Raw genomic sequence first — 12,103 nt, forward strand, 5'->3', positions numbered from 1 at the left:
TTATTAATGTGTCACGCGATCACAAACAACGCACATGATAGAAAAATACTCAGTATTGTTATTTGTTGTTCGTACGATACAATGTGCTTCTGTACATTCGATGTATAGCTATCACAGAGATTAATTAATTGATAAAATTATTAATTGATAAAAAAATTATAAATAAATCGAGTCAAAAGCGATTAGAAATTACGATTTAAGATTTTCATCCAAAATATAGAGAGTTTTGGTGTCAATATTAAATAAATTAAGCCAAAGGATCTGCCATTAAAAAATAACGCAATAGGAATGTATGTATGTATATTGAGATTTAAGATGACAATCAGATCCTTTTTATCAATACCGTTAGCATGGCCATAAGCTGTTCGCAAACAATGTGAATGAATCAAGCTTTATCGGCCCCATTGCTGATATGAAAAAAAGATCTCGTTTATGTTCCTAGTTCTTTCTTAAACTTGGCTGCATAGACAATAATGGCTCTGGTGTGTATACTAGATTTTACGCACCTTAGAGGTATGTAAAATAAAATATATCGAGAGATATCAAAAAACGTTATTTTTTTACTGTATTTTTACTAGATTGTAAAGTATATATAATATATATGGCAGTTTCTCTTTAAAATATATATGTATTTCAAGTCGAATCCAGATCAAGCGAACGAATGCGAACAGACATGAATGGACAACTTGTTGCGCCGTTTGTATTCACTGGAGCAAGTTGTTCATTCGCACTTGTTTGTACTCGTTCGCTTGATTTGGATCTGGCTTAAAATAATAACTTTTGATCAAACAGATTTAATAACATAAAATCTATTATAATTCGCGCAATGCGATTGATATTTTACATGTATCGGTCGTTGCCGATGTAGATGGATATATAAGTAGGAAAATATATATAGTATAAAAATGTATATGATTGTACATTTAGATAAACAACACAATAAAAAAATAGTATATTTTACATTCTTTGAATTTTTGGACGTTGGAAAATTTTGCATACTAATAGATTTTTATTAAAATTGTATTCTTCGTGATCGTAAATATAAATTAATTCATTTATATGCTATTCTTACAAGCTAAGCAATTAAAATGGATTACAATTAAAAGGATTGAAGAAATATATATAAATATATATTTCCTATGTATTGCAGAACGATGTGTTTCTTATCAATAAATTATTAATATTGGGTTTCCTAACTCAAGAAGTATTATACCAATAGAGAAAGACGATAATTAGACTAACAAGTAGAAATCTCATGTTACTTGCTGGACTTCAGGAACGCTCTTAAGTGCATATGTACACTTATTAATTGTTAATATAAGGAAGACCAGGTCGCGGGAGTCGTCACTACAATTATCTCGAAATCTATATGTTGTGTGAACTCGCCATTAATATTGTAGGCACTACTTATGGTGCCCATGTGACCAAAGGAGTTTAGTGAAATTATACGCCATGTTATGATTTTCATTAAGGCAAATGTGTTTTCGGAGATCAAAAGCAAAATTTGTTGCGCATCGAAAACTTTAAAGATTTTAAATATTATTTTCTCTCCGAAGCTCGAGATAAGCGATTCTGAAGAGTAATGCATGCTTGCATGCTAAACACGAATCCAGTGAAATTTTTTTATTTTCGTTGATTTCTAATATTTCATGAGCGATCAAACTTAAAATCTGTGTCCGGGGCGAAGTCGTCACCAAGCCATATCATGGAAGCTTCGAGCAAAAATCAAAGTCAAAGAAGCAGCAGTTGTCGGATTCCGGCGAGGACTTGGATAATATGTGCTGCGTATGCTCAGAGATGACAGAATAGAGCTGACGAGAAACAGTGCATTTCGTGCGACCGTAGGGCACATAAGTGTGTGCGCTTTTCTTGTAATTATTTTTCGCCATCGTGTTTTTAATTAATGTTTCTATTTTTCTATTCAAAAATAATTAATAAAATGTATCCTATCATTTTTCATGATCGGAATTATGAATTTTCATTTAAAATTCAGTCTGAGAATGGAGTGACGACTCCGCCCCCGCAATTTTGGCATTTCAATTTTTGCACCTTTGTCGTTTTCTATTAGTACTTAATGTCTATTAGTACTACAATACATTTTACTAAAATTATTTGTTTTGTTGTTAAAAATCGGCATCGAAAAAACAGTAACGACTTCGCCCCGGTCTCCGCTATACATATATACACGAAAAAAAAGATTTATTAACAGCATTAACCAACAACAATCTAATTAAAAATCTTGTTAATTCAATAACAATATTAATGGAACAAATACGTACCGTCATGCTTTTGTTTTAATAAAGTGTTATTTGTTGCATTAATATTGTTTTTATAATTAATTAAATAACAGTATTAATATTAATATTAATATTAATACTGTTGTAATACTTTTTATTTAATTAACAAGATTATTTTCAATATTAAACTGTTATTAGTTAATGCTGTTAGTAATCATTTTTTCCGTGTACATATGTGTATAAATTGTGATTATATTAATTCTTTCAGAACATATATTGCGCGAAGAGCGCGAGATAGACGTCGAATATTCCCCATATATCGACGAGACAAAATATTAATTACTTATTTCAACGGCCGGGGTATATATGTATATGCGAGATAAAACAAGACGGTTTGAAGCTGCGGTACCGTTACTACCTGTTCCTCGGAGCATCTCGTTCTTCCCGTCTCCTTCTGCTTCGTCGTCACGCTCTCGGCGACGACTCAAGAGAGAGGAACAAGTATGGTCCGGCGCCCGTGGGCGACTCGGCGTCTCACGCTTTTTCCCCTTCCCACCCTCTCGCGTATATTTTTATACCGCGCGCCTCGGCGCCTCGTGAAATCTCAGGGTTGTTAACCCTCGATAACGAGGTTGTCGAAAATTCAGCGGGATGGAGATTTCACTCCGGGCAACTTTCATGTCTTTCTCTCTCACGAAAATTATAGGCTGCCTCTCTAATTACTCGATCTCGCTCGAATTCGTTCAGCTCAGCGAACTTTTGATGCGACCGATCGGAAGGAGCGTTTTATTCCGACGATCAACGTCGTTGAAACTTTCTTTGCGCCGATGGACCGGTGTGCGTATAAGGATCGTAAGAAGTAATATTCCGAACGATCATTTTCATGGATAAAAAATACAAAATTTGCCATTATGCGCATCTTTCAAGAAATTCCAAGTGCAACGGTATTGATATTCTATTCATCCTTTTGCTTCATTACTTTTTTTTATATTACTAGTTCTAGTTACGAGTTTTAGCAAAACAAATATTTTTCTCGATATTGAATAATAATTTTTGCTCTATCCATCGCTAATTACATAACGTATACATGCAATTAATGCAGCATCGAACCGTTACCGGCGTTTCTTTTACGTTTCATTGCTGTTACATAAATAATTAAGACCAGGCGGTCTAGTTACGCGCGAGTCGAACGATTAAGATGCCGGCCTATTAACCGCTAATCGACGTCGATCGTAATTACGCGGCGCGTCCGAAGTGGCACGATTCTAAGGAAGCGGCTCTTGAGATCGTTGCCCTCTTTTCTCGGCCTTTCGCGACCTCGCTCGGTCTATATCGCGAGCAAAAACAAACGGGGAAAAATTTCTACAAAATCGAAAGAATAATATTATCGCACGCGATTACAGTTAATCCAAGCGTGCAAAAGATGTATACGTTATATACAAGTCGGGACAAGTGTCGGGCGATATAACTCGTCTACGCTTCCGCGAATATGTAACGCGCGATTACATACGGGCTCGAAACAGTAGAAGTACAAAAGAAGTACGGCGACCTATTAACCGAAATGTCGTCGTCGTCGTTGTCTAGGTCCGCCGAAGTGGTACGATTCGGAATGGCCAGACACGCCGAGAGCGTTGTCCTCTTTCGCGCGAATCGTTCACTATACCTGCAGGCGAGCGTATAAAGTCACCTGCCGCATCGCCTGCCTGCCTCGCCGCGGCAGGCCGGAGGCGATCGCTGGTCCTTTTACCCCTTTCTCTCTCCTTCTTTCTTTCCGTTGCCACTATCGCGAAAAAAACATTCGCTTTCACGAAAGTCCAGGTCTCCGGTAAGCCTCTCCTTCGTTTACCCGATGCACGAAGTGCTGCGCGAGAAAAGATGTACCGCACGCGAGGGACCCGCGGTGAAATCCGCGGTTTCTGCCGGCGTTTCTTCCGCAGGGAGACATACACGCGCTGCAGAACGGGCACAGTAAAGTCTGACATTCGCTCCAAGCCTGCGGGATTTGCGATCTCTCCATTAAGATGTAAATACTCTTCTCGATCTCACGTCGTTGTGAAATTTTTGACATACATTTGTCTTTTCATAGATACCGATGAAGGATATTTCTCGAGGAATGGATTAGTATCGTTGCCGATTGGAATCACACAGGTAGCGGAAAAAAAGTAGACGAACCAGTCTCCGCTTAGGACTTCGCTCTTGTAATTCTTTCTACCGGCCGGCCGTTCGTTTCGTGGCACGACGATGATGCGCTTTCTCAGGTACTTCTGTCGGCGAAAAGTTATCGGACGAAATTCTTGGCACGCGACCTCGTTGCACCGTTGTTCGCGCCGATTACCGCCTTCGTGTATATACGCACGGCTCGTCGCGTCCCTCGTTACGAGAACGACGTCGCCGATCTGCGGCTCCGTCGAATAGTTTTCCCGGTAGAATTGCGATCATCATGGTCGTTGGCCGTTAAACGACCGAATTTGACACGCTCGCGACCATGCACCGCCCGATCAAAGCCGCCGATTTTCTATTACGCCGATTTCACGCGCTCGTGCGTGAACGCATGTTGCCGTGCGTTGCGATTTTGCGGTCACGAGACTGCTCATTAGCGTTTCCCTTATTTGTAGAGCAGGCAGTCTTTTTCGTTGCATCATATATGAATTTCACCGTTTCTCTTCTATTACAACGTAACAATATGTTAAATTTCAAAGTAGCTCAAAATAATATCCAAATAATTTTTAAGCACCTTTTAAGAAATTGTATAAAAACAAATCGTATTAAAAAAAAATAGTGTTTATTTTACGTAAACTACGAAATATACACTCAAAATGATACAGTCTTAAAAACACTATATAACTTGTAAAGAAGTTAATTATTATCTTATTGTTTGTATCGCTTTGTAAATTACAAATTCAAATTTAAAATCTTTCGTTAAGTTACGAATAGCCAGTCTGGCCATGATAGCAGGAAGTTTAGTTGACGATGACAGCAGTGTTTTGTTCTTCAGAGAAAAAAAAACTGTTTGTCTGTCATTTTATTACATAATACACAATTATATAAATAAACATCAAAGAAAGTATTATTTTAGTATAGGTGGACCAATATTAAAATATTGAGAGCAGTTTGGCTACTGTACAAGTATGTGTGACAATTTGCCAGAATTGTTGCTGTTTTTTATACATTGAAACTATATCTTGAAGCAAAAGTTTCTGATTTTTCTTGAATCAAGGAATGCAAATTGCATTATTATTTTACTAAAACCCCATTTGATCGCTTGCCTTGCAGAGCTCATTTTTAGGGCAAAGATCTAGTGCTCGGGAGTCAATACTTTACTCGTGTATAGTCTAAGCGATAGTTCGAGGATAGGATAAGCAAAATCTCCATACAAGACAAAATTAGTATCTGGATATGACGCACACCTTTCTAATTGAGTATAGGTATAAAAGCGAGTCTCTAAATATGCCCGCAAAGAAAATTTAACATATTATTGACCGTATATGCCACAATATTAAATCAGCTACATTTATAGACATATCTGCATCATGTTGTCTATCAGAATATAGTCCATGAAGACTAACTATTATACCACCTGGACATAGTACAGATTAATACTTGATAGAATAATATTCTTGTTGATTCACAGATGGATTCTACATATTGCTCGCGCTGTTCCGTCAATAAAGCCCCAGGAATTCCGGACAGATGCTCCTTTTGCTAAAACAGCCTTTTAAAAAATAATAAATAAATTTCTTAAAATAACTTATTATTGCAACTAAAAACATTTAAGATGTTTCTGAACGTTAGAGACCTCTCACCTGTGAATAATATTGGAGCTTATTTCTGTTAAGCTGAACAGAAACTGGCGTAAAGGATTTTCTAGCCGGTGCGATGTTCAGCTGTTCACGCTCGGTGCATAGAAACTAAAGAAAAACGCCGTTCTAGGCTGTAATTTTATTGTCGGCGCGAGAAACCAAAACGTATACGTGTTTGCAACGGCGGCGCTCGTTCCAGCAACCCAGATCTCCGCGCGATGGAAATATACCGTTAAAACGTGCCACAGCAGGCTTGCAGCCGTTACTCCACGTTCGACGAATCGTTGACTGGCAGGAATCTCCTTAGCTTCACTTGGTTCCTCTCATTCCGGCTTTCGCGATCGCGGCCCGCCCACAGATCGTTTCGCTGCACAATTTCGTGAGGAAGCATATCCGGAATTTCTATATGCGTGAACGATATGATCTATCGAGATAGATCCCATCGAGATCTCAACGATTTTACAGATCATTGAAAATGTGATTAGCGTGCGCCAAATAGTAAGATATAACATTGAGAAGGCGTATTTTGTTAACAGCAATTTTTTCACGTTAAAATAAAAGGGCCGGTTGCCCCAACCGTTGGTAAGCTAACTATATAATAGTTAGCTCATATGTCTATCTTTGTCTAATTCGAAGGAAAAACAAAGACATATATATGATTCAACTATTAGTTAGTTTACAAACAGGTTGGAACAACCGGCCCTAAGTAAGAGACGTTGCACGTTTCACGTCAACTGTGGCCAGCGTTTTCTTCCTCCTCTCAAATCTGGTTCTATCCCGCAGTATATGGCGTACATGCATCGTGTGCTACACTAGCAAATTGGCGGCATACTTACTGCCTTCACGCCCGCATATTTGTGGCGCTTGCACGATCCTACGAGCGAAAGTACTTTTAGCACGGCGAATTATCGGCGCGGGGTACGCTGACGGTGGGAAAGAGGATGGCATTCAATGACTCCCGCCGCGTCTGACAGATTCACTCGTTCTACTTCTCCGTTACCCGAGTTCTGCGGTTTCGCGAAGCAAGGCATTACCGCATGTCCGGCGAATTTGACGAGATTATACCCACGGAGGTGCAGTATCGGTGAGAAACGCGTCATTTTGACGTAACCGGAATAAATTTTTTTTCCTGCTCTCTCTAGCGTTAATTCTCACGTGACTTCGGTGTCGCGTCATCGTATATATGCATCGCAGGCAATACAATATCGTCTGCAATTTCATTTTAGAATCGTACAAATGCAACTTTCGCTCAAACGCTCGACCGCGCGAAATCAGCAACGAGTCACGTATATAAGGTGCGTGCCGGTATTTTTGCACAAGGTGCACCTCGCTCGAGACTATACTATCGTAACGTCTCGTTGCTGCGAGAGAGCCCGCTACGTTATATTTACAGCAAAAGTACATGGGAATCAAAGCCGGTCGTTATCGTTTCCCGCGGAGCGATGGTCCGTGCGGTATGTTGGAGGCGTTTATGGGCGCGATTACCGCTTGCACGATATATCGCGCTCAAATACGTACTGACGTAACTGGAGTAGCCTTCTTTCTTTTCCTGTTAGCTCTCTCTTCGCGATCGAACGGCCGCGGAAGCGGCTGTCCGCATCTCTATATCTTATAACCGGTTATTGTTCCAAAAACCGATGTGAATCAAAATTCAAGTGCAAAGTGGACATACGGGCACAGATTGTTAAAAAAACGTATTCACTTTTTAAATTTTAATAATTTGTTACTAATAGAGTTATAAACGGCGTTAGTAACTTGTTAGAAATAGGTTTCCTAAAGCATGCATCGGTGAAATATTTTCCAGTTACGATCTAATATCGCGAGGCTTGTAATTTTCCGGAAGGAGTCGGCAACTCCTGACATTTACTCTGAGAGTTCATGGAAATCTTTAACGGAATACAAATGAGGACGTAAGAACTCGTATTAAACTGGAGAAGAGTAGATTTACATACGTTCTCATATACGGGCGAAACGCACGCGGGAGACGAGATTTATTAGTCGCGTCTCGAGGGAACCGTCAGCGCGTCTGCTAACGTGTCCAGGCTGAAGAAAGACGATTCCATGACGAAGTATATAGGAAAAGTATAATATACGCGATACGGAGAGAAGGCGTATCGAGAGAGGAGCTCGCTGCCGCCGGCACTTTTCTCCTGGGCTAATCGTTATGGAAAGTCTGCGGATAATATGGGACGTTGTGCACCGCGCGGAATCTCGTGTGGAATCGAAGCCGCCCGACGTCGATGTTGCCGAAGCGAGGTAAATTACACGTGCAAGCCGGGATGAGGGCACGAGAGAGTTTATCAGTCGAATAAAAACGCGTCCTCGAAATGTCGTTTCTACGTTAAAATTCGCATATAACAGACAAATGAGATGAGCAGAGATAAAAGATATCGAGTCGAAGATTATATATTGTCGCGTGGTTCGCAGTCGGAAGGAGATGGAATTTCCCCGACCACCAACGATTCCTTTTAGCTTAATCTTCTCGTTAAAAATCTCTCGCGGATAATATAGGACGCCGGTGGAGAATCTCGTAGGATTGCTTCGACAACATTGCTGAAGGAAAGGAGTGGTACACCCGAAGCGAGAGGATGGAAGAACGGTCGCTGCTGCCAGTGTAAAGGAGATTGGCGACCTAACGGGGAGAAAGAGCCGGGTGCGGGAGGAAACGAGAGCGAGAGAAGGGAATGTGCGCGAGCGAGAGCGGGATGGACGGGAGTCCGGTGGGTGAGACGGAGAACGACGAGTAGCGCGGTGCACGGAGCGAACGAGAGAAGAAGAGGGAAACGGCGTTCGTAATCAAAGGGGCAACCCGCGGCGCGGCTGCGGCGTGGAAGAAAGTCAAGTCGGCCTACCGAGCGGCTCATCAGTCCGGCACGGTGCGGTGTCCCGAATGCACGTCGAACCATCGATTTTTCGTGTTCCCGTCACGTGATTCCGCTCACGAGCATCGCCGCAGCGTCGCACGGACACGTTTGTTCACCGGGTACCGAGCGGAACCCACCGGCCGACTCCGATTAACTTCGGTGTATCGCTCGATCGGATCGGTGCAGCGCGGCGACGTGTGCGACGCGGCGAGATAGCGGTGTCTATCGCGTCCATTGGACATCCGCATTTCCGATAGAATCTGTATAGTCTGAACAGTACGAATATTCGAGAGAATTTTACTGGGGGAAAAAAAAAGAAACGCGCGTATCTCTCAACTGTGGGCGGAGGGATAAAAAAAAAAATCAAGTGGATTCGAGATCGATCTGCACGGAGTGTTACACGGACCGTGGCCAACGATCGGAAGGATTTAGCAATGCTCATGAATGGTACGTATCCGGGTTGATACTCATCTGAAAAATTGCGAAGAAATGGGAGAAGAGATCGTCGCGATCTCAAGGATATTGCTTTCTGTTCATTCTCATGTGCGGCTTGTTAGCGGTGCTAACTGCACTTTGAAGAAAATGCGATGCGTTGCGAAAAAAACAGACACGAGTGAAATATAAAACGATAGCCAGGCAAAATCCAGAGGGACACTCAGAACGGTACAGTACATATTATTTAAACGTCAAACGTTCTTTAATGTCACGTTCGTAATAATTCTACGTTCACGATACGTTTTGCAATTTATCAGTTTTGACAGATTTTGAAATCATATATTCTATTAAATACTGTCCAAAATTTATATATATATATAGCGCACGCTATTCGGTATCAAAGGAATGTTCGTTTAATCCGTTTAGTAATATTCTATATGCATTACATTGTATGGCTTCCGTACGCGTCATAGGAGATATTACACAAACATCTTCAACAGTTTTACCTTTACCGACTTCCTTCAAGAATAGCAAATTCCAAATTAGTTAAAGAATATTTAGATAAAAATAGCGCTATCTTATTGCTTTTTTGCCAAACTGATAAATAAGAGATCGGTTCCAAATTTTGATTAATTGAGAAGCTATCTCTCGTGAAACCAATTTCAAATATAAGTTTACTACACTGAGAAAAAAATATTTAGATCCAAAAAAATATTCGTTAGGTGACTCCTAACAGCTTATTTACTTAAATATAATACACATATCTTGGAATTAGATATTTTTACTTAATTTAAATAAAAATATCTCGTTTTAAATATTTTTTATATTTTTTTCCTCGGTGTATAAATATGATATAAAGTTAAATACAATGACACTCTCGTGATTTTCTACCGGCGAAGTATTCCCTTATTCATAAATAATTATTCCCAATCCCGTGAAAGTTTTAGCACGTGCATAGTGCATATGCTACGTTTCAGGTAGGAAGCGTTCGTTGCAAAAAAAAAGAAATTGTTATGCATGCGCTGAACGTGATTATCTACCGATCGAAGTACGCGGGAAGGGAAGTTAGTGTTTCAACACCAAGGCAAGAGGCAATTACCATTTCTTACGGATAATGAACACGAAAGAAGATATTAAAAATAATATAATTTCATGTCAAATTATTAATTTTCTCGCACCAAAGATATTTTTACGAGATGGCGTCGACGACGTCGTTAAAATATTTATCGAACACATCGCGAAAATCAGTGCAAAACGTTCCCGTATACAATAAGATATCGCTTAATTATCCAGCGATCGCGCATTTTTTTCTCACAATTAAACCGTCGGCTCTCGTAAACACACGTCTTCCCACACGCGTGTTACAGTAACACACAAATCGACAGTGTTGTATTTTTCGCGTCGTCTCGAGATCGAAATACCGTTTTTCCCGAACAGCTGGAATTGTCGACGAGGTTTAAATAATGAATGGAACACGTTGTCACAAAATCCACGAAGCGTGTCGGCGAGCGCCACAGTCGTTGCATAACGCGGCGCATTACGGCATTTATGGCTGGGAAAACGCGGAATTCCGAAGGCTCTCGTACAACAATCCCATTTAGCCCGAGCGCGCGCAGGCATTTCCGCGCGTATAGGTATAGCAGTCGTGGAATAACATTGATGGCCATCCGATGGATTTCAGTGGCTTCATAGACGTACCAATTTGTATTCGTTAGAAGATTAGAACATTCGGCTTCGTGCCTTCTCCTCGCGCCTAATTACCTCAATTATTCCATTCGGGTATTAGTACGATGCGGCCGACGCGTCGACGTTGCACGCGAGCGCGGTTCAAATTTGTACGACATATTAATCTCGTCTATCACAGTTGGTTTTACATTTGCATCCGATCCATCGTACGAGACCTGCCGGGTAGCCGTAACGGTTACAGTTACATGCAAAAACCCTTTCCCACGCGAGCAAACGCAATGTATTAATTAAACGAGGAAAGCGCGATTCATTCCGCCCATCTCTCGTAGAATTCTCCGAAATTATCCGAATATCGAGGGGGGGGGGGGAGCTAGTTGGAATACGTTCAAGTATTCCAAGTATAGAGCAAAGGATTAAATCGACGTAACTGCGAAGCCTGATTCGTCCTCGAACGTATACGTGTTCGGGAATCGCGGTTGGTTCAGCTTCGCGTATATTTTTACGAGGTTTCGGTGTGCCCACGCTCGTTCGAGAACCAACGCGGCATATCGAGAATGTGGTGATCGGCCTGCGGCTACGAATTCCGTTACACGCACTTGTACGAGCTCCCTGGATCTCCCCTGGACTCTGGTCACGACGAGATTTTTATGCTCCATCTGTCTTGAGATTTTCGACACCGATTTAACGATCGTCGTCTATTCCGTTTTGGCGTCAAGTGAAAATGTTCAAATGATCAAATACGCATCTTATTTGACGCGCACGTAATATAGCGAAAAATTTACCGTAGATCACCTGTATAATAATCGATGAAAGATGTGAAGCGTATGTATGTCGACGCCCGCGGTGGTTCTTCCACGGTCGCTGCGCGCATTTGCAGGTACAAGATCAATGAACAAATATTTCATAAAAGCAAATCACGTTCGCGCTTCCGACAAGAAAATTAATTCTGGAGTTGCACGCGACACGGAGAATATCATATTGCCGATGCACTCGATTAGTTTGAATCACTGGCGTAGAAAATTCCTTTGCAGATCTCGTATATAATCAATTAATGAGGATCTTGAATTCTTTGAATGCAAAT

The 12,103-nt window shown here is 41.0% G+C and overlaps 1 protein-coding gene and 1 long non-coding RNA gene across 3 annotated transcripts in view; one reads left to right on the plus strand and one right to left on the minus strand.

Moving 5' to 3' along the window:
* Positions 1-5,232: 5,232 nt before the first annotated feature.
* LOC143901366 (uncharacterized) lies at positions 5,233-6,594 on the minus strand. The gene is made up of 2 exons (XR_013258064.1): positions 6,041-6,594; positions 5,233-5,949 (listed from the first exon to the last, which is right to left on the minus strand). It is a non-coding gene; the product is annotated as an uncharacterized LOC143901366 (long non-coding RNA).
* A 107-nt stretch (positions 6,595-6,701) lies between these two features.
* Positions 6,702-12,103, plus strand: part of Bbg (PDZ domain-containing protein big bang) — a 45,110-nt gene continuing 39,708 nt past the window's right edge. The window contains exon 1 of one of the 2 annotated variants that reach the window (XM_077413619.1): positions 6,702-9,348. In XM_077413619.1, coding sequence (XP_077269745.1) covers positions 9,346-9,348 — 3 coding nt within the window. In that variant the 5' untranslated portion in view covers positions 6,702-9,345. The remainder of the gene's footprint in view (positions 9,349-12,103) is intronic. The other variant, XM_077413621.1, reaches the window with a different exon arrangement.

Source organism: Temnothorax americanus, unplaced genomic scaffold (genome assembly GCF_048541705.1).
Source record: "Temnothorax americanus isolate GAGA-0224 unplaced genomic scaffold, ASM4854170v1 Scaffold33, whole genome shotgun sequence".
NCBI classification, from domain to species: Eukaryota; Metazoa; Arthropoda; class Insecta; order Hymenoptera; family Formicidae; genus Temnothorax; species Temnothorax americanus.